The 26,670-nt window shown below is 38.3% G+C and overlaps 1 protein-coding gene across 1 annotated transcript in view; it reads left to right on the top strand.

The window, feature by feature from the left end:
- enpp2 (ectonucleotide pyrophosphatase/phosphodiesterase 2) overlaps nucleotides 1–21,242 on the top strand; it is a 62,673-nt gene extending 41,431 nt beyond the window's left edge. The window contains exons 19-26 of the mRNA XM_062029684.1: nucleotides 5,734–5,903; nucleotides 8,014–8,149; nucleotides 13,128–13,267; nucleotides 15,712–15,841; nucleotides 17,151–17,228; nucleotides 17,326–17,458; nucleotides 19,580–19,733; nucleotides 19,810–21,242. Coding sequence (XP_061885668.1) covers nucleotides 5,734–5,903; nucleotides 8,014–8,149; nucleotides 13,128–13,267; nucleotides 15,712–15,841; nucleotides 17,151–17,228; nucleotides 17,326–17,458; nucleotides 19,580–19,733; nucleotides 19,810–19,980 — 1,112 coding nt within the window. The 3' untranslated portion in view covers nucleotides 19,981–21,242. The remainder of the gene's footprint in view (nucleotides 1–5,733; nucleotides 5,904–8,013; nucleotides 8,150–13,127; nucleotides 13,268–15,711; nucleotides 15,842–17,150; nucleotides 17,229–17,325; nucleotides 17,459–19,579; nucleotides 19,734–19,809) is intronic.
- The last annotated feature ends 5,428 nt before the right edge of the window (nucleotides 21,243–26,670 follow it).

The raw sequence follows: 26,670 nt of genomic DNA, 5'->3' as shown, positions 1-26,670 counted from the left end.
TACAAACATGGTGCAAAGTAATTCATGATTTGCTCAAAAAATGTTAGTGGCTAGCTAGTTAAAATGGGATATTGTGATTTCACAAGACTGTCTTAGAAGTGATCATTTGAAAATGTTCAATTTGAAAAATGTGCACTTAGAGAAAATATAAAAATAAAGTGTTGCATATTGATATTTATCTGTTTCTATATATATTTATTGTGAGAAATCATTAAGATGATCAGTGTTTCCACAAAGATAAATATCATTAATTATTAATAATAACAGAGTTAAAGGTAAATTGAGCAAATTGGCTACTTCTAGCAATTTATTTAAGTGTGTATCTAACTGGTAGCCCTTCGCAGTAATCAGTACCCAAGAAGTAGCCCTTGGTTTCAAAAAGGTTGGTGACCCCTGCTCTATACATTGCTAATGTGGTAAATGACTATTCTAGCTGCAAATGTCTGGTTTTTGGTGCAATATCTACATAGGTGTATAGAGGCCCATTTCCAGCAACTATCACTCCAGTGTTCTAATGGTACAATGTGTTTGCTCATTGGCTCAGAAGGCTAATTGATGATTAGAAAACCCTTGTGCAATCATGTTCACACATCTGAAAACAGTTTAGCTCGTTACAGAAGCTACAAAACGGACCTTCCTTTGAGCAGATTGAGTTTCTGGAGCATCACATTTGTGGGGTCAGTTAAACCCTCAAAATGGCCAGAAAAAGAGAACTTTCATCTGAAACGCGACAGTCTATTCTTGTTCTTAGAAATGAAGGCTATTCCACAAAATTGTTTGGGTGACCCCAAACTTTTGAACGGTAGTGCAAGTATATATAAGTTTGGACACACCTTCTCATTCAATGTGTTTTCTTTATTTTCATGACTATTTACATTGTAGATTGTCACTGAAGGCATCAAAACTATGAATGAACACGTGGAGTTATGTACTTAACAAAAAAGGTGTAATAACTGAAAACATGTTTTATATTCTAGTTTCTTCAAAATAGATTACTGCTTTGCACACTCTTGGCATTCTCTCGATGAGCTTCAAGCACACCTGTGAAGTGAAAACCATTTAATTTCTCTTGAAGTTGGCATGTTGTGTAAATGGTAAATAAAAACAGAATACAATGCTTTGCAAATCCTTTTCAACTTATATTCAATTGAATAGACTGCAAAGACAAGATATTTAACGTTCGAAATGGTAAACTTTATTTTTTGCAAATATTAGCTCATTTGGAATTTGATGCCTGCAACATGTTTCAAAAAAGCTAGCACAAGTGGCAAAACAGACTGAGAAAGTTGAGGAATGCTCATCCAACACTTATTTGGAACATCCCACAGGTGAACAGGCTAATTGGGAACAGGTGGGTGCCATGATTGGGTATAAAAGTAGATTCCATGAAATGCTCAGTCATTCACAAACAAGGATGGGGCGAGGGTCACCACTTTGTCAACAAATGCGTGAGCAAATTGTTGAACAGTTTAAGAACAACATTTCTTAACGAACTATTGGAAGGAATTTAGGGATTTCACCATCTGCGGTCCGTAATATCATCAAAAGGTTCAGAGAATCTGGAGAAATCACAGCACGTAAGCGGCAAGGCCGAAAACCAACATTGAATTCTTGTGACCTTGGATCCCTCAGGCGGTACTGCATCAAAAAGCAACATCAGTGTGTAAAGGATATCACCACATGGACTTAGGAACACTTCAGAAAACCACTGTTAGTTACTACAGTTTGTCACTACATCTGTAAGTGCAAGTTAAAACTCTACTATGCAAAGCGAAAGCCATTTATCAACAACACCCAGAAACGCCGCCGGCTTTGCTGGGCCCGAGCTCATCTGATGCATAGTGGAAAAGTGTTCTGTGGTCTGACAAGTCCACATTTCAAATTGTTTTTGGAAACTGTGGATGTTGTGTCCTCCGGACCAAAGAGGAAAAGAACCATCCAGACTTTTATAGGCGCAAAGTTCAAAAGCCAGCATCTGTGATGGTATGGGGGTGTATTAGTGCCCAAGGCATGGGTAACTTACACATCTGTCAAGGCACCATTAATGCTGCGATGAGCAACATATGTTGCCATCCAAGCAACGTCTTTTTCATGGATGCCCCTGCTTATTTCAGCAAGACAATGCCAAGCCACGTGTTATAACAATGTGGCTTCGTAGTAAAAGAGTGCGGGTACTAGGACTTAAACTGGATTGATCAGTTTGTCAATCCAGTTTAAGTCCCTTTTGCTGGTGCTGTTCCCCCAACAAACCACTGCAAAGTACAGGGCACTGGCCACAACAGACTGATAAAAGATCTCCAACAGCTTGCTGCACACATTAAATGACCTAAGCTTGCTCAGGAAAAAAAAGTCTGCTCATGCCCTTCTTGTACTTGCCCTACTTGATGCATGCTAACATTAGCAGGCAATCATATTAGTTGAAGTTAAAGTACCAATGATTGTCACACACTAGGTGTGGCGAAATTATTCTCTGCATTTGACCTATCACCCTTGATCACCCCCTGGGAGGTGAGGGGAGCAGTGAGCAGCAGCGGTGGCCGCGCCCGGGAATCATTTTTGGTGATTCAACCCCCAATTCCAACCTTTGATGCTGAGTGCCAAGCAGGGAGATCATGGGTCCCATTTTTATAGTCTTTGATATGACTCGGCCGGGGTTTGAACTCATGACCTACCGATCTCAGGGCGGACACTCTAACCACTAGACTAGACAACATTTTCAGATGCACACCTCGGAGTAATATATTTGGCATAGGCGCATGTGACTAATCATTTTGACATGCTAAAACTAACATGCTAGATTTTTTTTTAGCAATTTACCAGGTATTCACCTCATTGTTATACAGCAGTGCTCCCCAACCACCGGGCCGCGGCCCGGTACCGGTCCGTGGACCGATTGGTACCGGGCCGCGGCCGCACAAGAAATTTAAAATATATATATATATATATATATATATATATATATATATATATATATATATATATATATATATATATATATATATATATATATATATATATTTTTTTTTTTAATTATTTTTTTTATTTTTTTATTTTTATTTAATTTTTTTTTTTTTTTTAATTAAATAAACATAAAAAACCCAAGATATACATTATATATCAATATAAATCAATACAGTCTGCGGGGATACAGTCCGTAAGCACACATGATTGTATTTCTTTATGACAAAAAAACAACAACAAAAAAAACTTTTTTTTTTTTTTTTAACTACCCCCCCCCCCCCCGGTCCATGGGACAAATTTTCAAGCATTGACCGGTCCCCAAGTACAAAAAGGTTGGGGACCACTGTTATACAGTATATTTTGGTATTTCTCTAATGCCAACTGTAAGCATGCTATTGTTAGCATGGTAGCATATTACTGTAAGCATGCTACTTTTTTGTGCTAATTTTGCAGGTAAACACCTCAGCGTCAAATATTTTGTTACTTGACAAATAATATCCGTTAGTATGCTATCTTTTTTTTTTTTTTGTCATATGATTGAAACTTTTTTTAGTAGATTGCACAGTACAGTACATATTCTGTACAATTGACCACTAAATGGTAACACCCGAAATAAGTGTTTCAACGTGTTTAAGTCGGGGTCCACGTAAATCAATTCATGGTAAAGTAAGCATTATTTCAGTATTTCACTAATGCTAACTTTAAGCATGCTATTGTTAGCATAGGTTGTTAGAACTAACCACTCCACTGACACATGTCTTCTCTATCTGACCGACCACATCAAACATGAGGTGGACGCGGGCAAATACTGCGGCATGATCATGCTGGACCTTCAGAAGGCCTTTGACACCGTTAACCACGCTATACTGTTGGATAAGCTCAGAGCAATCGGATTTAACAAAACCTCTTGGAGCTGGATGCAGTCTTACTTGGAGGGGAGGGAGCAGGTGGTAGAGGTGAACGGCACCGTGTCCCCCCCCCCCTCTCGGTGAGCTGTGGAGTCCCCCAAGGCAGTATATTGGGACCTTTACTGTTCCTAATATACATAAACGACATGTCATCTGCATGCGACTGTGAATTGTTTTTGTTTGCGGATGACTCTGCCCAGCTGGTATCCGGCAAGGACAAGTCACAGGTGGAGAAAATCCTCAGTGCTGAGCTGTGTAGAACTTGCACCTGGCTTGCTGACAACAAGCTATCCATCCACTTGGGTAAAACAGAATCCATCCTGTTTGGGTCCCACATCAAACTTAAGAAAGTCAATGACTTCACCATAAAAGTAGGTGACAGTGTCGTCACCAGGAAAGATGAGGTCACCTACCTAGGTTCCATTCTAGAGGCTAACCTTTCCTGTGATAAAATGGCAACCAAGGTAATCAAAAAGGTTAACCAACGAACGAGATTTCTCTACAGAATTTCCTCTCTGGTCAACAAAAGCACCTTGAGGATTCTGGCGGGAACTCTCGTTCAACCCTTTTTCGATTACGCATGCACCTCCTGGTACCCTAGCACCTCCAAAACCCTCAAATCTAAACTCCAAACATCTCAGAACAAGCTAGTCAGGTTACTTCTAGACCTCCACCCCAGATCCCACCTCACTCCTACCCACTTCTCTAAAGTGGGCTGGCTCAAGGTGGAGGACAGAGTTAAACAACTTGCACTGAGCCTAGTCTATAAAATCCGCTACACCTCCCTGATACCGAAGTACATGTCAAACTACTTCCTTAACGTAAATGACCGCCATAACCACAACACCAGGGGGTGCTCCACTAACCACGTTAAACCCAGATTCCGAACTAACAAAGGTCTTAACTCATTCTCTTTCTATGCCACATCAATGTGGAATGCGCTCCCAACAGGTATAAAAGAAAGGGCATCTCTATCCTCCTTCAAAACCGCAATAAAAGTTCACCTCCAGGCAGCTACAACCCTAAACTAACACCCTCCCCGGATTGCTAATAATCAAATGTAAACAATTAAATGCAGATACTTTTTCTTTTTCTTATGCCTTCTGATCTCTCTCTCTCTCTCTCTCTCTCTCTCTCTCTCTCTCTCTCTCTCTCTCTATGTCCACTACTTGATGTCCATATCCTCTTCCCCCCCCCCCCCACCCCCTCCACACCCCTGATTGTAAATAATGTAAATAATTCAATGTGATTATCTTGTGTGATGACTGTATTATGATGATAGTATATATGATAGTATATATCTGTATCATGAATCAATTTAAGTGGACCCCGACTTAAACAAGTTGAAAAACTTATTCGGGTGTTAATTGTACGGAATATGTACTTCACTGTGCAACCTACTAATAAAAGTCTCAATCAATCAATCAATGGTAGCATAGTGCTGTTATCATGCAAATTTTGTTTTGTTTTGTTTTAGCTCATTTTGCTCATATTTTTGTAATTTGATGCTATCTGACCAGCATGCTAAATGTTAGCATTTCAGTTCGGCTTTGGTTCGTCAGCATTCAGATGGAATTTTATACAGAAATTGCATTTTGTAGTTGTTTGAAAAACATCTATGTATAGTACTGGTTTTGAAGGTGAAAACCAGCATCCTTTGATTTGTCAGTCTGTGGCCCTCAGTAGAAAAAGTTTGGGCACCCCTTTGCAGATATGATCATTTTAGCAACAGATATGAAAACAACATTCCCAGTAGATCGTCTGTAAGGGGTGATGGTTGGTCTCAGTCCAGACCAGTTGGGAAGCACAAATGATATTTGATATATTTCCTTCCTCAGCTGACTGGAAACCTTTTTGCCCTCAGATCTTCTCAGTCTAAGCCCAGCCCCTAATAACGGAACATACGGAAGTCTGAACCACCTGCTGAGAAACCCTCCCTACAAACCCACAATGCCAGAGGAAGTTTCCAAGCCAACCACAACTGTTTATGATCATACGCACGCCGATGAACTCGGCTGCAGCTGTCATTACAAGGTAAGACTTGTGTACTATAATTAGAGATGGGTACCGAATTTGGTAATTTTACAGGCACCAACCGAATACTGTATATATATATCGCGATAGACACATACTCGATAGCAATACAAAATGCGTTTGACAAAATATTTGATACATTTATATTTTTTAGTCGGAAGAAACCAGAAATTATGAAGCAAGATTCAATCAATCAGTCAATCAATGTTTACTTATATAGCCCTAAATCACGAGTCTCTCAAAGGGCTGCACAAGCCACAACGACATCAGGGCAAGAAAAAACTCAACCCGATGGGATAACAATGAGAAACCTTGGAGGGGACCACAGTTGTGGAGACCCCCCCCCTGGGCGACCGGTGCAATGGACGTCGAGTGGATCTAGCATAATATTGTGAGAGTCCAGTCCATAGTGGATCTAACATAATAGTGAGAGTCCAGTCCATAGTGGATCTAACATACCGGTAATAGTGAGAGTCCAGTCCATAGTGGATCTAACATAATAGTGAGAGTCCAGTCCATAGTGGATCTAACATAATAGTGAGAGTCCAGTCCATAGTGGATCTAACATAATAGTGAGAGTCCAGTCCATAGTGGATCTAACATAATAGTGAGAGTCCAGTCCATAGTGGATCTAACATAATAGTGAGAGTCCAGTCCATAGTGGATCTAACATAATAGTGAGAGTCCAGTCCATAGTGGATCTAACATAATAGTGAGAGTCCAGTCCATAGTGGATCTAACATAATAGTGAGAGTCCAGTCCATAGTGGATCTAACATAATATCAATCAATCAATCAATGTTTATTTATATAGCCCTAAATCACAAGTGTCTCAAAGGGCTGTACAAGCCACAACGACATCCTCGGTACAGAGCCCACATACGGGCAAGGAAAAACTCACCCCAGTGGGACGTCGGTGAATGACTATGAGAAACCTTGGAGAGGACCGCATATGTGGGTACCCCCCCCCCCACCCCCCCACCCCCCCCCTCTAGGGGAGACCGAAAGCAATGGATGTCGAGTGGGTCTGACATAACATTTATATAATATATATAAATTATAATAGTTAGGGTCCAGTCCATAGTGGATCTGACATAATAGTGAGAGTCCAGTCCATAGTGGATCTAACATAATAGTGTGAGAGTCCAGTCCATAGTGGATCTAACATAATAGTGTGAGAGTCCAGTCCATAGTGGATCTAACATAATAGTGTGAGAGTCCAGTCCATAGTGGATCTAACATAATAGTGAGGGTCCAGTCCATAGTGGATCTAACATAATAGTGAGGGTCCAGTCCATAGTGGATCTAACATAATAGTGTGAGAGTTCAGTCCATAGTGGATCTAACATAATAGTGTGAGAGTCCAGTCCATAGTGGATCTAACATAATAGTGAGGGTCCAGTCCATAGTGGATCTAACATAATAGTGTGAGAGTTCAGTCCATAGTGGATCTAACATAATAGTGAGGGTCCAGTCCATAGTGGATCTAACATAATAGTGTGAGAGTTCAGTCCATAGTGGATCTAACATAATAGTGTGAGAGTCCAGTCCATAGTGGGGCCAGCAGGGGATCATCTTGAGCGAAGACAGGTCAGCAGCGCAGAGACGTCCCCAACTGATGCACAAATGAGCGGTCCACACTGGGTCCCGACTTTGGACAGCTAGCGACTCATATGTGGTCACCGAATCTGTGCCCCCCCCCTCCACGAAAGAGAGGGGGGCAGAGCAGAAAAGAAACGGCAGATCAACTGGTCTAAAAGGGGGTCTATTTAAAGGCTAGAGTATCAGAATCAGAATCAGAAATACTTTATTAATACAAATGAGTTTTAAGATGGGACTTAAATGCTTCTACTGAGGTAGCATCTCTAACTTTTACCGGGAATGCAATTTTTATTGACATGGATTATGTGTCTGTTAATTTATTGATTAGCGTAGATTTAAATTCACTACATTGGTTACACTATACAGAGGACACCAATACACACATGCCACCCAAACACGATCAGTGATAGCAGTAACGTACGTGGATGTCTATCCGTATCCACAACTTGAACTTTGCAGTAAAAAATGTTTCTCTACTTTCTCTACTTTTTTTTTCTTTTTTCTTGCAGTTGGGAGTAAAGAGTAGAGGCCAGAGAAGTTTGAAAGTGACGATTGCACGAGGCTATAATCTGGAGTCACTCTGGCTCTGTCTCTTACAGAACCAAGTGGAGGAGCTCAACTTGCGACTGATGCAAGCTATTGATGGTTAGTCCCCAATTATGATGCAGTGATAAGCGCTTCAGAACGATAAAAAGCCAGAATCGTTTGGATTTCAAGTGAAATACATAAAAGAGATAGAAAAGTTATTTGTAAAATGTTACTCATTGATGTGAAATATATCCATATATGTTAAATCGTTCAAGTTAACTGTATACTTAAAGGGGAGCTGCACTTGCTTTTGGAATTTTGCCAATCGTCTACGATCATTATGAGAGACAAGAACACAAAATATATATTTGTTTTGCATTCTAACACTGTGTTTTTCAACCAGCAGAGTAACCGTGTAATACTCTTCCATATCAGTAGGTGGCAGCCGGTAGCTAATTGCTTTGTAGATGTTGGAAACAGCGGGAGGCAGCGTGCAGCTAAAAAGGTGTCTAATGCTTAAACCAAAAATAAACAAAAGGTGAGTGCCGCTAAGAAAAGGCATTGAAGCTTAGGGAAGGCTATGCAGAACGAAACTAAAACTGAACTGGCTGCAAAGTAAACAAAAACAGAATGCTGGACGACAGCAAAGACTTGCTGTGGAGCATAGACGGCGTCCACAATGTACATCTGAACATGACATGACAATCAACAATGTCCCCACAAAGAAGGATAAAAACAACAGAAATATTTTTGATTGCTAAAACAAAGTAGATGCGGGAAATATCGCTCAAAGGAAGACATGAAACTGCTACAGGAAAATAAAAAATAAAAAGACACCAAAATAGGAGCGCAAGACAAGAACTAAAACACTACACACAGGAAAACAGCAATAAACTCCAAATAAGTTAGGGTGTGATGTGACAAGTCGTGACAGTACACCTACTTTGAGACAAGAGCTATAGTGATGCATGCTTGGTTATGGTTTGAATTCATATCCAACAATTGCGACAACGACTTTTTACTGTCAACTGAGTTTCGTTTTTTAATAATTTCTGCTGGTGGTGTGCCTCCGGATTTTTTCAATGCAAAAAATGTGCCTTGGCTCAAAAAAGGTTGAAAAACACTGTTCTAACATATAAAAATCGTCTCGTTCTTGGTGGCTAGCAATGCAGCTAATGTCAGCAATCAATTCTACCACTAAATCACTTTTAAAATTCATTCAAAAATCGTCAACAATACTTCATTAATGTTCCGTAACCATGTATAATAACCGAGCTGTAGCGACATTGTTATTGTAAGAGCGAACACAGAGGAAATCTTTTTGTAGCGTAGTAACACATCGGAGTGCTACGGTATTAGCCGTAAAAGCTCGCTACGGAAAGAGACAAGCTAGCTTTTACGTCAGCACGAAACGCGTTTGAGTTTGGAATGCACAAAACAATGCGATAGGACACCAATCTGTACTGACTGAAAAGCATGAACAATCATATTACAGTATCTTCCATCCATCCATCCATTTTCTACCGCTCATTCCCTTCGGGGTCGCGGGGGGTGCTGGAGCCTATCTCAGCTACAATCGGGCGGAAGGCGGGGTACACCCTGGACAAGTCGCCAACTCATCACAGGGCCAACACAGATAGACAGACAACATTCACACTCACATTCACACACTAGGGCCAATTTAGTGTTGCCAATCAACCTATCCCCAGGTGCATGTCTTTGGAAGTGGGAGGAAGCCGGAGGGAACCCACGCAGTCACGGGGAGAACATGCAAACTCCACACAGAAAGATCCCGAGCCCGGGATTGAACCCAGGACTACTCAGGACCTTCGTATTGTGAGGCAGACGCACTAACCCCTCTCCCACCGTGCTGCCCATTACAGAGTAGTATTTCATGTTTTGTTTGTACACAGCTAGCCAGACAACGTATGTACTGTAGTTGTAATGACACGCATGGCATGCTGCGTGCATCATGATCAATACAAAGTGTGACTCACTCAATGGATAGTTGTCTATTTGGTCCAGCTAGCTGGGAAAAAAATGTCTGTGTTATTTGGCTAAGCACTCCATTTGGCTTCAAGTTCCACATTTTGCAACTTTGATTCACTTTCACCTCACTCTCTCGGCTTCAGTTTGCTCCAACGTCTCATTTTTCCGTCGTGCTGGCTTTAATAAGCAGCAGTTCATCCTCCATATATTCAGCTTCAAAAAGACACAGTTGTGAATTCTCATATGTCCAAAAATTGTCGTCTTTGTTGTTTGTTAGCGAATCTGCCAAGATTAGAACACACTCATGTGTTTGTAAACTCAAGACAGCCATGACATTATGTTCTTTACAAGTGTATGTAAACTATTGAGCACGACTGTATATACTTGCAGCCTGTATATAAATCGTTGACAGAGGGTTTTGAAGTTGTTTGAGAGGGCTTTGAAGGCTACAACGGTGACTCCCGTTAGTCGCATCTTCCAAGCGCTTTTTGTTCATCTTTAAAATCCAATAAAGAAAAAAGTGAACGATAGGCAAAATTCCCCAAAAAGTTCAGTTCCCCTTTAAAGTTGACACTTTTTGTGTCATATAAATGTACTTTGAATTGAACAAATAGCATACTTTTATTGAAAATTAGTAGACACCGTGACATTTATTTTTTTCTTATTACCACTATTATTGTGACACATTCATCAAATTAGACTTTCCTTAGCAATGTTAAATGTTAAACATTACCTATGTTTCATGAATTCGAAATTAGCTTCAGTTAATATATTTGTTAAAGGGGCTGTTTGCCCCTTTAACAAACACTTTTATATTTTTCAGAATTTAGACTTAGACTTAGACAAACTTTAATGATCCACAAGGGAAATTGTTCCACACAGTAGCTCAGTTACAATGATGGAAAGTGTAAGGATAGAAAGGACAATGCAGGTATAAATAGACTAAATATAGCGATATAAAATATAACATATATACGTAATATTTACATAATATATGTACAGTATATTATATATACTGATATATAATATTATGTCTATATCATATATACAGTATATAACAATTACCATGTACAATATTACAGTATATGTGACAGCTGCAGCATAAATTAGAGTAGATCCAGCAGAAAATAGAAAATAGACATTAAAAACAAAGAGAAGTAGCTAACATAGAAGGTGTCAGGTAATAGACAGATATCATCTAATTTCTAATTATATACAATAAAAATTGCTGGTCACCTCGAGCAATTAGTTTGGTGTTCATGCTAGCATTTTCCGCTGTCACATACACACACACTGGACAAAATGGGAAGCGCGTACAAAAAAAACGTCCCAAGAGAAGCAACTGACAATTTCCAGTCATGTTGTTGTTATGGTAGAATATACCACAGCTTCTCAAATAGTTGGTTGAGAGGTTGCAAGCAGCAGGGGAGCTTTTCATGATCTGTGTCCACACTCTAGTATTCATGTTAGCACGATACATACGCCTGAAGCTAGGTGGAAGGAGAGCTCGATTTAATCAACATGCTCCCTGTTCTACCCAGTAGGAGTAGTAAGTACACAGGAACACGTGTGTACGTACTACCTTGACCCAGTAGAAGTAGTAAGTACACAGGAACACATATGACGTAGTACCTTGACCCAGTAGAAGTAGTAAGTACACAGGAACACATATGTACGTACTACCTTGACCCAGTAGAAGTAGTAAGTACACAGGAACACATATGTACATACTACCTTGACCCAGTAGAAGTAGTAAGTACACAGGAACACATATGTACGTACTACCTTGACCCAGTAGAAGTAGTAAGTACACAGGAACACATATGTACGTACTACCTTGACCCAGTAGAAGTAGTAAGTACACAGGAACACATGTGTACTTACTACCTTGACCCAGTAGAAGTAGTCAGTACACAGGAACACATGTGCGTACTACCTTGACTCAGTAGAAGTAGCAAGTAAACAGGAACACATATGTACATACTACCTTGACCCAGTAGAAGTAGTAAGTACACAAGAACACATATGTGCGTACTACCATGACCCAGTAGAGGTAGTAAGTACACAGGAACACATATGTACTTACTATTTCTACCTAGTAGAAGTAGTAAGTACAGAGGAACTAATATGTACTTATTACTTCTACCCAGTGGAAGAGCGGGCAGTGTGATGAAGCATATATAGTATTTGGATTCTATGGTAGGAAATGAGGAAAGACAGGTATGTGTTTTAAGCCTAAAAACAGCGGACAGCATGAAACCGGGCAAATTAATATGTCATTTGGAGACCTTACATTCCACTTTTATCAATACGTCACTGTTTCGCTTTTGCTTTTTTCATGAAAATATGTTGAGTATCTGCCAACAGAGTTGTCATTTATGAGCGCGGGATCGGTAAATAAAAAGTAACACATTAGCAGATTAATTAGTAAAGGTTAATTATGTTTCATTTAAAAAAAATCAAACTGATGTACAGTAGTTAGAAGTTTGAAATATTTCAGGGTTTTTAAGCTATCTTTATTGTGTTGTAGATAGACTTTACGTTCATATACACTTTCATCCCCTCTGATAAGCTACAATAAGCAATTGTCTTGCACAGTTTGCACAAAACTAAATCAATAACTCAATCAATCAAAAAATCATAGTTATTTTTGAAAATAAATAAGATGATAAAGTTGACCAGCGAACAATGTTAGTTATTTCTGCTCATTTTATTCATCTACTTTGATAATAAAGTAATTATACAAAATATGTATGTAACTCACACATTCACACATGTGTGATAAATAAACTAGTAAGTTCCTTTGGAAATTTTGATGGTGCTGCTATCTGTGCTGTGAACTTCTGGAAGCTAAAAAAGTTAGCATAAAAACGCTTGCATGCTAACGCACTCTTGTTTTAACGGGAACAGTTAGTATACTTGCAAGATGGAGACATGTCTCAAAACCCATTAATTTTAGGTTGAAATGATCAAAATGTGGTAAAATTGCAAGCATAATTGCAAAACTGTGATTATCTTCCAAAGTATGCCAACTGAGATGTTTTTTTTTCATGGATGGTAGTTGATAAATATGACATTGTATTATGTGTCCATTCTTGTCTTATAGACAGTAGGAATTTGCCATATGGTCGACCTGCAGTACAGTACCACACCAAGTATTCCATTCTGCAGCACGCTGACTACGTCTGTGGCTACAGCAGGGATCTGGCGATGCCTTTGTGGACGTCATACACGCTCAGCCGACAGGTGCTGTATTCCCTTTCCTCACAGTGTTATAACCGTTCTAAATCATAAGAAAGCTGAAACTATTCACTTATTTCAATCCAGACACCCAAAAATATTAGCACAAACCCCTTTTTTATAGAAAGAAAACAATGCAAAATGCGTATAAATGACATAGAAAATGGATCAATTAATCAATCAATCAATCAAAATTCCCTTAATCACAAGTGTCTCAAAGGGCTTCACAAACTCACAACCACATCCCCTGATCTAAACCCACATCTGGGCAAGGAAAAACTCCAAAAGTCCAAAATAGAAAAAAGAAGAAACCTTGAAAATATATATATATATATATATATATATATATATATATATATATATATACACTACCGTTCAAAAGTTTGGGGTCACATTGAAATGTCCTTATTTTTGAAGGAAAAGCACTGTACTTTTCAATGAAGATAACTTTAAACTAGTCTTAACTTTAAAGAAATACACTCTATACATTGCTAATGTGGTAAATGACTATTCTAGCTGCAAATGTCTGGTTTTTGGTGCAATATCTACATAGGTGTATAGAGGCCCATTTCCAGCAACTATCACTCCAGTGTTCTAATGGTACAATGTGTTTGCTCATTGGCTCAGAAGGCTAATTGATGATTAGAAAACCCTTGTGCAAACATGTTCACACATCTGAAAACAGTTTAGCTCGTTACAGAAGCTACAAAACTGACCTTCCTTTGAGCAGATTGAGTTTCTGGAGCATCACATTTGTGGGGTCAATTAAACGCTCAAAATGGCCAGAAAAAGAGAACTTTCATCTGAAACTCGACAGTCTATTCTTGTTCTTAAAAATTAAGGCTATTTCACAAAATTGTTTGGGTGACCCCAAACTTTTGAACGGTAGTGTATATATATATATATATATATATATATATATATATATATATATATATATATATATATATATATACCATACATACCATATATATATATATACCATATATATACTATATATGTATACCATATATGTATACCATATATATATATAAGTTTGTATATATATATATATATATATATATAAATATATGTATATATATATATATATATATATATATATATATATATATATATATATATATATATATATATATATATATATATATATACATATATTTATATATATATAAATATATACATATATTTATATATATATATATATATATATATATATGTATATATATATATATGTATGTATATATATATATATATATATATATATATATATATATATATATATATATATATATATATATATATATATATATATATATATATATATGTATGTATAGGGGCGGCGTGGCGAAGTTGGTAGAGTGGCCGTGCCAGCAATCGGAGGGTTGCTGGTTACTGGGGTTCAATCCCCACCTTCTACCATCCTAGTCACGTCCGTTGTGTCCTTGGGCAAGACACTTCACCCTGGCTCCTGATGGCTGCTGGTTAGCGCCTTGCATGGCAGCTCCCGCCATCAGTGTGTGAATGTGTGTGTGAATGGGTGAATGTGGAAATACTGTCAAAGCGCTTTGAGTACCTTGAAGGTAGAAAAGCGCTATACAAGTATAACCCATTTATATATATATATATATATATATATATATATATATATATATATATATATATATATATATATATATATATATATATATATATATATAGACCATATACTGTATATATATATATATATATGGTCTATATATGTAGACCATATATATATATATGGTATATATATATATCCCATCCATCCATTTTCTACCGCTTGTCCCTTTTGGGGTCGCGGTGGATGCTGGAGCCTATCTCAGCTGCATTCGGGCGGAAGGTGGGGTACACCCTGGACAAGTTGCCAACTCATCACAGGGCCAACACAGATAGACAGACAACATTATATGGTATATATATATATATATATATATATATATATATATATATATATATATATATATATATATGGTATATACAGTATATATAATTTTCAAGGTTTTTTCTTTTTTTAATTTTTGTGTGACAAAGAAACGCTACTTTTATTCTGTTACATTGAGTTTCGGTCCCATCGTCACATTTACATATATCACAATTATTTATAATTCTATTAATTCTTCTTCCGGCAGGCGCATTACTCTTTTTCACCAAGCCAATGTAAGCGTTAGTGACGTGGTGAAACACAAGCCGGTGGGGTGGGACTGTTTACGTACGCCAAACAAGCACAAGGTACAGATATAGACGCTGCAATAGGTCAGTATTTTAAAGTATATGGTAAAATAAAAACCTACTTGTTTAATAAGTGTCAGAATGTCCCCAAAGAAGACACTTTAATTACGTGACAAGACACCAGGAAGGACTGATGCACAAATAAGAGGAGATAATAATTCGTACTGAAATGGGAATGTAAAAGATGTGTGTTCATCATGCAGGTCGAAGTTTATGCTTTGCCGGAGATGAAATGTTTACGAGCAGACTTCAGAGTCCCAGCATCCTTCAGCCAGTCATGCAGCAACTACAAGGCAAACAAACTCATCTCTTTCGCCTTCTTGTATCCACCACGTAAGTCTTCATGTCGTACTAGATTGCTAACTAAATGTGTTTTTTTTAATGTGGGCACTTTTGGAAACTTTTATTTCAGCGTTTTTTTGATGATTTCTAAAAAATGTTGATAATTCCTGACATGTTTGGATGATTCCTGACATTAGAATTGAGAGAAACTGTGACGATCTGTCACTTCATTTCTGTTTGTGCTTCTTTGTTTTGTGTTTATTTCCGATCAGTGCTCTTATTTTGTTTCCATTTCCTGCTTGTCCCGCTGAGGGCTGTTTTTTCCGTCACCTGCTGTTGATTGGCAGCCGGTCCACACCGATTTTTAGAAAATGATTAGGAGCATGAATGTCCTAAATGAGCTGAATTGGTTGGTGTTAGAATTGTTTAAATCGGGCAAGAAATGTTGAAGTAGTAAATGGTATTAGGGAATTTTGGGATAATATGGAATTTTTTTTAACTTGGAAAAATGGCAGTTTGAATTTCCAGAATGGTGGAATGTGTTGAAGGTGGAATGGTTTGAATGGATTGAAGAATGTGGGAATTGTGGAACTTTGAAGAATGTCCCATTAATTGCAATTGGAATTTCCCCCAAATTTGGGAATTTTGGGAAAAGCGGGAATTTTTTTGAAAATGGTAAAAAACTTGAATGGTCTGAATGAGTTCAAATGGTTGGTGTTGAAATTTTTAAAATCGGTCGAGAAATGTTGAATTGAGAAATGGCATTACGTAATTCTTGGAATTTCGGGAAAACTGGGAATTTTTCCAGTTGAAAAAACAACTTTGTTTTTTGTCCTGATTAAGAGGAATGTTTTGACGATGAAACAGTTGAAATGCGTTGAAAAATGTGGGAGGGGTAGTCGCCAGAAAAAAGATTGGAAATAGGGCTTTGGAAAAGCAGGGATTCTGGAAAATCCTGGAATTTTTTTGAACTTGGAAAAGGGGTAGTTTGAATTTCCAGAATGGTGGAATAGGTTGAAGGTGGAATGGTTTGAATCGGTTGAAAAATGTGGAAATGGTGGAAGTTTGACAAATGGCCAATTAATTTTGAATAGGAAAAATTACTTGGAAAAGCTGGAATTCTGGGAAATCTGGGAATTTTTGGAATTTGTTAAGGGAAAGCCCACGATTCCCGAATAGGCTGAACAGTTTGAAGTTGGAACAGGTTGAATCGGTTGAAAAATGTGGAAGGTAGAGCGAGCCAAAATCTGGAGAAGAAGAAGAAGTTGGATAATAAATAGATGAATTTTGGTGTAGAAAACCATATGTGTGAATGCTTTGGAACATTCACACAATGATGATGTGTTTCCTGTGTTGACAGAATTATCCAGGGACATGAAGAGAAAATACGACGCTCTATTCATAACCAACACTGTTCCAATGTACCCTGCATTCAAGAGTAAGAACCTTTCGAAATATATTCTGCATAAATCCCCGCATTTTCAAAGTACTTTATCCTCACACTCTTCACACTTGTCTCCCTCGTTTGCTCTCAGGGATATGGACTCATTTCCAGGGAGTGCTTTTGAAGAAATACGCCAGTGAAAGAAATGGGATGAACGTACTCACTGGACCCATCTTCGATCACGACTCTGACGGCGTCATGGACTCCATTGACAAGATTCAACAGTAGGTTTCTGACCTTTTCTTCCTCAGGTGATTGAGGGTTGGAGTCAGAACAGATTGCATGTTAGCATGTTAGCATTGACTCACAATATTGATAAGTATGTGGCCAACATCTAAGCACCTTCGGTTGGCAAAACGCCAGATCCTGTCCATAACGACATTGACATTGTGGCAGGAGTCGGAGACCTCGAAGTCTTCCAAGGTAGAGACTGTGAGGCTCCGGACTATGGAACGCACCGGTATATAAGCCGCACCCACTAAAATTTAGAAGGAAAAATATTTTTCCATTTATTAGCCGCACCGGACCATAAGCCACATATATATACGTTACAAAATGAGTTATTTACACAGAAATGTTTATTTACATACCTTAATTGCTTCCAATCGGTGTCTGTAACACGGCAGTAAAACGGCTGATCTAACAAAACAGAAGTCATCGTCATGGCTAGCTTTCCAATCAGCTAAACAGACTTAGTAAACTCCTTTTGAATTTACTGAGGAATTTGTGAAATTGAAACAATACAAAAACAATGCCGTTGTATGTTAATACTAACACAGACACTTGTAAACGTGTTAGCATATTAGCTAATGCTAACGACGTTATCTTTATTACATTACTATAGCATGTACAAATATGCACAAAAACACTCCCACCGACATCACACATGGGACGGTTTAGTAAGTAAGAATTGTTTTAGTTATATTCTAAAACCTACAATCGTTGCTGGGAGTGATGAATGAAGAATCCATACGAGTAGAAACGCTATGGATGGCTAGAAGACAGGCTTCCAGTTGAAAGCTCCAGTCTAAACAGAAGGTTTACAAACGCTGCTTGTTTTTTGTTTTTTTGAGAACTATTTGTATGACGGCCTTCAGCGAAGAAAAATCCATAATTTAGCCACATCGTTTTATAAGCCACAGGGTTCAAAGCGTGGAACAAAAGTAGCGGCTTATAGTCCGAAATGTACTGTACTACGTGATCACACCCTGAAAGATAGATCCACACTAAACTCAGAAGAGATTTGCCTTTTTCTAGAACTTTGCCTTAAGACCGCATACTTTCAATTCACGGTAACCTTTTAACGACAAATGTCTTTACGAGTATTCCAAACTGCGTAAGCTAGCTCTCCAATCAGCTAAACAGACTCAAGAACTCCACGGAGACGTCTTGGTGAATTAACTGAGGAATTTGTGAACATAAAGATATACAAAAGAAGGCCATGGTAAGTTAATAATACTAACACAGAAACTTGTAAAACTGTTAGCATACTATGCTAATGCTAACGACGCTAGCTTGATTATATTACGATAGCACGTACAAATACGCATGAAAACACATACTACAGACATCACACATGGGACGGTTTAGTAAGTTAGAATGGTTTTAGTTATATTGTAAGACTTACAAACGTTGCTTGAAAATATGAATGAAGAAGCCATACGAGTAGAAATGCTATGGCCGACTAGAAGATGGAACGGCACTTCTACTTCCGGTTGAAAGCTCTAAAAAAAAGAAGGGCACTGCATCACCTGCAGTGAGTGAACTCGTCCAAAAGATGGCGCCATAGCACAAACAGTAACACACCTTTTTAACGTCTATTTGCTTGTTTTTTTTAAACTATTTGTATTATGGCCATCAGTCATCCTGCAGGCATATTCTAAAAATACTATTACAAAAAAACATAAGTGGAATAAAAGAGCAAACAGGTGAAATGTAACAAGAAAATGTCTAATAACACAACTTTTTTTTTTTTAAACTTTAAACCTAACATTGCTCAAAAGATTACAAAAAAATTTATAATTGGCAAATAGATCTGAAGTTGATATTAAAAATGAAAAAAAATATATATATATAATAATAATAATAATACATATTGATATATGACATATTTTTAACACTTGTGGGGGCCTTTTCGATCCTTGAGACTATTTGCATTATGGCCATCAGTGAAGAAAAATCCATAAATAAGCCGCAGGATTCAAAGTGTAGGAAAAAAGTAGCGGCTTATAGTCCGAAATTTTGGGTAAGTCTAAAAGTCAAAATACATACGTTTTGTTTACTTCTGTGCTTTCACATAAGCAAATCTTCATGTTTTTGAAACCTTTTTCTGATCTTAACTGCAGGTTTGCACGCGGTTCGATCCCCATCCCAACTCACTTCTTTGTGGTTCTGACCAGCTGCTTGGACTTCAGACAGGCTGCAGATTCATGTGCCGGTCCTCTCAGCTGTGCCGCCTTCATCCTGCCACACAAAGCCAACAACGACGAGAGCTGCGATGTAAGCAGTACACACCACAACTCCTCAAAATGTCCCCCCAAAAAAACACTAAAAAGTCCCCAACCGCTTTCTCCAGAGATCAGACCGAGAGTCCACCTGGGTGGAAGACCTGATGAAGATGCACACGGCTCGAGTCAGAGATGTTGAAATCCTTACAGGTCTGGACTTGTACCGCAGAACCACTTTGAGATATCCTGACATCCTCTCACTAAAAACATTTATGCACACTTACGAGAGCGAGATCTAACGTTGACGCCGTATATTTTTTTAACGTGGACTTTTGTGCTTGTACAGAAGTTTGCATTCATCACGCCTCTTGAGGATTTTAAAAAAAAATCGGTTTTATACAACACCGCTCAAAACTTTGGGATATCACTTGCAAATGTACTCGTTTTCCCATGGAAAAAGCATAAATGTATGCAATTCACAATTATAATTACTTTGATGCATTACTGTGAACTCAGGACCTATGAGTCTGAAAAGCATTTTTAAATGTATCAGACCAGATTGTCATAGAACAGGGGTGTCCAAAGTGCGGACCGGGGGCCATTTGTGGCCCGCAGCTGATTTTTTTAACATAAAATACTGTTACAAAAAAAAGCGTAAGTGTAATAAAAGATCAAACGGGTGAAATGTAACAAGAAATTATCTAATAACACAAAACTGCCATGCAGGCTGTTTTTTTTTTAACTTTAAACCTAACATTGCTCAAAAGATTACAAAAAAATTATAAATGGCAAATAGATCTGAAGTTGAAAGTAAAAATAAATAAAAAATATATACAGTACAGGCCAAAAGTTTGGACACACCTTCTCCTCATTCAATGCGTTTTCTTTATTTTCCTGACTATTTACATTGTAGATTGTCACAATGAAGGCATCAAAACTATGAATGAACACATGTGGAGTTATGTACACTACCATTCAAAAGTTTGGGGTCACATTGAAATGTCCTTATTTTTGAAGGAAAAGCACTGTACTTTTCAATAAAGATAACTTTAAACTAGTCTTAACTTTAAAGAAATACACTCTATACATTGCTAATGTGGTAAATGACTATTCTAGCTGCAAATGTCTGGTTTTTGGTGCAATATCTACATAGGTGTATAGAGGCCCATTTCCAGCAACTATCACTCCAGTGTTCTAATGGTACAATGTGTTTGCTCATTGGCTCAGAAGGCTAATTGATGATTAAAAAACCCTTGTGCAATCATGTTCACACATCTGAAAACAGTTTAGCTCGTTACAGAAGCTACAAAACTGACCTTCCTTTGAGCAGATTGAGTTTCTGGAGCATCACATTTGTGGGGTCAATTAAACGCTCAAAATGGCCAGAAAAAGAGAACTTTCATCTGAAACGCGACAGTCTATTCTTGTTCTTAGAAATGAAGGCTATTCCACAAAATTGTTTGGGTGACCCCAAACTTTTGAACAGTAGTGTACTTTAAAAAAAAAAGGTGAAATAACTGAAAACATGTTTTGTATTCTAGTTTCTTCAAAATAGCCACCCTTTGCTCTGATTACTGCTTTGCACACTCTTGGCATTCTCTCCATGAGCTTCAAGCACACCTGTGAAGTGAAAACCATTTCAGGTGACTACCTCTTGAAGCTCATGGAGGGAATGCCAAGAGTGTGCAAAAAAAAGTAATCCGAGCAAAGGGTGGCTATTTTGTAGAAACTAGAATATAAATATTATTGTTTCATCTTTTTTTGTTAAGTAAATAACTCCACATGTGTTCATTCATAGTTTTGATGCCTTCAGTGACAATCTACAATGTAAATAGTCATGAAAATAAAGAAAACACATTGAATGAGAAGGTGTGTCCAAACTTTTGACCTGTACAGTATATAATAATAATTACAGATGTCCGATAATATCGGCAGTCCGATATTCACAATGCTTTAAAATGTGATATCGGAAATTATCGGTATCGGTTTCAAAAAGTCATATTTATGACTTTTTAAAACGCCGCTGTACGGAGTGGAACACGGACGTAGGGAGAAGTACAGAGCGCCAATAACCCTTAAAGGCACTGCCTTTGCGTGCCGGCCCAATCACATAATATCTACGGCTTTTCACACACACAAGTGAATGCATGCATACTTGGTCAACAGCCATACAAGTCACACTGAGGGTGACCGTATAAACAACTTTAACACTGTTACAAATATGCGCCACACTGTGAACCCACACCAAACAACAATGACAAACACATTTCGGGAGAACATCCGCACCGTAACACAACATAAACACAACAGAACAAATACCCAGAACCCCTTGCAGCACTAACTCTTCCGGGACGCTACAATATACACCCCCCGCTACCCCTTACCCCCCACCTCAACCCCGCCCACCTCAACCTCCTCATGGTTGAGGTGGGCATGAGGCATGTTAAAAAAATAATGCACTTTGTGACTTCAATAATAAATACTGTATGGCAGTGCCATGTTGGCATTTTTTTCCATAAATTGAGTTGATTTATTTTGGAAAACTTTGTTACATTGTTTAATGCATCCAGCGGGGCATCACAACAAAATTAGGCATAATAATGTGTTAATTCCACGACGGTATATATCGGTATCGGTTGATATCGGAATCTGTAATTAAGAGTTGGACAATATCGGAATATCTGCAAAATATCCATTATCAGACATCTCTAATAATAATAATATATATTGATATATGACATATTTTTAACACTTGTGAGGGCCTTTTCGATCCCCGAGACATTTAGTCAGATTTTTGTTGTACGGTTATTGCTCAAAAAATGATAAACAAAAGCAATTACTTCACAATAAATATTCCACTTTTAACATTTTTTTGGGGGGAAATATTGCATGTTTAGTGTTTTTGCCATAAAGAAACTTAGACAAAAAGGGGCATAAAACATTTTAAAAAATAACTTTATGTCGATGGATAGAACTGAAGTTGATCTTTAGACATTTTAGCGTTTAAAGTAAAAAAAAAAATATATATATATATATATATGAATTATTTTCAACACTTTAATGACTGAGACCGAAATTGAGTTGAGCCCCAATAGTTACAATATATATTGTATTGGTTATGAAGATGAAAAATATCAAAATGGCCTTGGCATGTTTTCATTTTTCACTCAGTGGAAAAAGTTTGGACACCCTTGTCTTGGAAAAAACAATCCAGCTGCGATACCTTCAATGCCCTGGGAATTATTAGATGGAGCTAAAGAATGATTCCTCCCAGCAACTGTAACTTGTCTGAATTCATATCATACATCATTTATGGCGGTGTCTCAGAAGGAAAAATTAGTACAAAGATTGTAGATTTTTGATGCTTTTGTCGTTCTGTTTCGCACTCATTGAAGGATAAACAACCTGAAGTGGATATGTTCATTATTTGCTGTGACAAGAAGAAATTGTTACATTTGAGTAAGACAGAATGATTATTTGTAAATAGTTAGTAACACAATTGAAGTTTTATTTCATTGACACTGAAGAACACTGTAAGTATTATTTATCTATGCGGGTGTTCCCCATACAACTTTTACACTTGAAGTCTGGCCAATACTGATAGTACTCTGATATGATATCAGCGTGAATCATATTACAAACTTCTATTATTTTGTAGTGTAAACGGTTAGAAAATGTTTGATGAAGTGAAATTACTCAAAGGACAATTTTTGTTACGGCGGGGTTGCAGCTTACTGCGAGGTTTGTTCTCCTAGGATGCAAACGGACGACTCCGGACAGGACTTGCGGGTAGGAACATGGTTTAATCGTAAATTAACACTCAAAGAGGTGCAAAACAGAAAACAAACCGACGGAACAAGGTGCCGATCGCACCTGAAGCTAAGGCTGCTACTTAGCACAGACTAGAGATCACTAGCAGGGGCTAGGATACAAGTAAAACTTACGTAACAGCAGCGTGACGCAAACAAAGAAGCCAGACCGACTGACTGGCAAAGGCAGGCTTAAATAATGTCTCTGATTACAAACAGGTGTGCGTCTCGAACACAAGAGGCAGGTGAAACTAATACGTAGCCATGGTAACAAACTCAGAGGTGCATAAACAGGAACTACAGGAGTCCAAAACTAACAGAAAACACAAGTGACTTGAAAAACTTAAACAGACTATGATCCGGGCAGCGGATCATAACAATTTTAGGTATAAAAACACTTTTATGACAGATACACCATATTGCCAAAAGTATTTGGCCACCCATCTAAATGATCAGAATCAGGTGTCCTAGTCAATAAATCTAAATAAATAAATAAATCACTTGGCCTGGCCACAGGTGTATGAAGTCAAGCACTTAGGCATGGAGACTGTTTCTACAAACATTTGTGAAAGAATGGGCCGCTCTCAGTGATTTCCAGCGTGGAACTGTCATAGGATGCCACCTGTGCAACAAATCCAGTCGTGAAATTTCTGATGGACAAGTCTGGGTTTGGAGGTTGCCAGGAGAACGGTACATTTCGGACTGCATTGTGCCGAGTGTGAAATTTGATGGAAGAGGAATTATGTTCCTGGATACCAAAACATTTTAGAAAATTCCATGCTCACAACCTTGTGGGAACAGTCTGGAGCGAGCCCCTTCCTCTTCCAACATGACTGTGCAGAAAGCAAGGTCCATAAAGACATGGATGACAGAGTCTGGTGTGGATGAACTTGACTGGCCTGCACACAGTCCTGACCTGAACCCGATAGAACACCTTTGGGATGAATTAGAACGGAGACTGAGAGCCAGGCCTTCTTCACCTCACCAACGCGCTTTTGGAAGAACGGTGGAAAATTCCTCTAAACACACTCCGCAACCTTGTGGACAGCCTTCCCAGAAGAGTTGAAGCTGTAATAGCTGCAAAAGGTGGACCGACATTATATTGAACCCTATGGGTTAGGAATGGGATGGCACTTCAAGTTCATATGTGAGTCAAGACAGGTGGCCAAATACTTTTGGCAATATAGTGTATATGCTGTCTTTAAAGGGGAACTGCACTCATTCCCAATCCTTAAGTAAGACAAAAACATATGTTTTTCTTTTTTTAATGCATTGTAAATCGTAAAATACGGCGAGTATGAGACGGCTAACAATGCTAATGGAGGTACTCTATTGCGCCCTCTAAAAAATCTCCAAAAAACGCCAACAATACTCCATTTATATCCCGTTAGCTGAAAATGCATCACATGATTGTATTAGCAATATAAGGAACTATTTTTGGCAACGCTGTGATCACAGAGAGCTAACTGGCTTATGCTGCTACATTGATATTTTGAGCTGCTGCGTCGCCTCTGTGTTAGTGAAAGTTAATTCCAGATTATAAATCATGCCTCTCACCTGGATAGTAGAAGGTTGTGGACATAAACTGAGAAGTTGGTCAACTTTGACATCCAACTTAGACTCGGAGAAGACGCTAGTTTACGGCAACTTTGACATTTTTTTTAATTACCTATAGAAGGATTCTGAATTAATCTTCATCTAAACAGGAAGATTCCATCAGTCGGCATCCCAGTTAGAGCAGACATTGTGCAGTAAGTGATTGTTTTTTTTATGTTCGCATATCTTGTTTAGCACTTAGCATTACTGCAACTTAATGCTTATGTTGTTGAAGGGAAAAGCGAACATTGTGATGCGTCTGTGAAATGAATATGCTTAAAATTATTAAAATACGTGAATATTACATGTTATTATGATTGTTACTACATTACATATATATACTTACAGCGGGTATATAAAACGTTAATGGAGGTGTTTTTAGAGTTTTTTTTTATAGGTAAACTAGAGCAACTCCCAAAAGCTCGATTGTAAGCAGACTTTTGCACGCATTTATTTAAAATTTAGAATGCAAAAAAAAGAAAAACATACATGTTGTTTTACACAAGGAGTGTGAATTTTAGACAAAATTCTAAAAAAAAAAAAAAGTGCAGTACCCCTTTAAGTTGAAGTGGAGTGTTTGTTTTTTGGTGACTCCTAGTGGTCAAAATAATCTATTATGTTAAGTTCATTTTAGCCTGCAATATTGTTCAACTAAGGATACTTATTAAAGTTAAAGTTAAAGTCCCAATGATTGTCACATAGGTGTGGCGAAATTATTCTCTGCATTTGACCCATCACCCTTGATCATCCCCTGGGAGGTGAGGGGAGCAGTGGGCAGCAGCGGTGGCCGCGCCCGGGAATCATTTTTGGGGATTTAACCCCCAATTCCATCCCTTGATGCTGAGTGCCAAGCAGGGAGGTAATGGGTCCCATTTTTATAGTCTTTGGTATGACTCGGCCGGGGTTTGAACTCACAACCTACCGATCTCAGGGCGGACACTCTAACCACTAGGCCTACATATGTCTAGCTTGTGTGCTTAGCTGTTGTGTTAGCTGTTAGCTCCTAGTAGCCTATAGCCTAGCACAGTGGTCCCTAAACACCGCTCCGGGGACTGGTACCAGTCCGTGGCACATTTGCTACCGCACAGAAACGTTAAATGATAATAATGGGACAAAGCACATGAATGAACATATAAAATGTAAATGTGCCAGATTGTACCGTAAGGCAAATTTCCATCTGCAGGTTAATGTCAAAGGTTGGCTGTTTTTTATAATATCCACAAGGTTCAGCGAGCTGGTTGTGTTATGTGTGACCTTTTGTGCTGGTTGATTTTTTTTTTCTTCCTGGGTCATGACTAGGGAAGGTTGTTTGGATTGCTGTGCATATATGCACTAGAAAGTACACTCCATGGTCAGTGGCCTGAGTCACTCTCGTTGTCCACAAGATAACAACAATCAGGTACTGATCCCGCCGCCAGATATTTCAAATGAATATGTAAACACCCTGCCCAGCCAGATTGCCACCTTTTGTAGATGACTTGACGAAAATAGGGAAAAAAATGCCAACCTTTTTTTTTTGATGATATCCTAAACGAGTGGTGCTCAAACCTTTTTTACACCAAGTACCACCTCAGAAAAAGCCTT

This window comes from Entelurus aequoreus, linkage group LG20 (assembly GCF_033978785.1).
Source record: "Entelurus aequoreus isolate RoL-2023_Sb linkage group LG20, RoL_Eaeq_v1.1, whole genome shotgun sequence".
NCBI lineage: Eukaryota > Metazoa > Chordata > Actinopteri > Syngnathiformes > Syngnathidae > Entelurus > Entelurus aequoreus.
The sequence above is the reverse complement of the archived record's forward strand: the minus strand, read 5'-3'. Positions and strand labels throughout refer to the sequence as shown.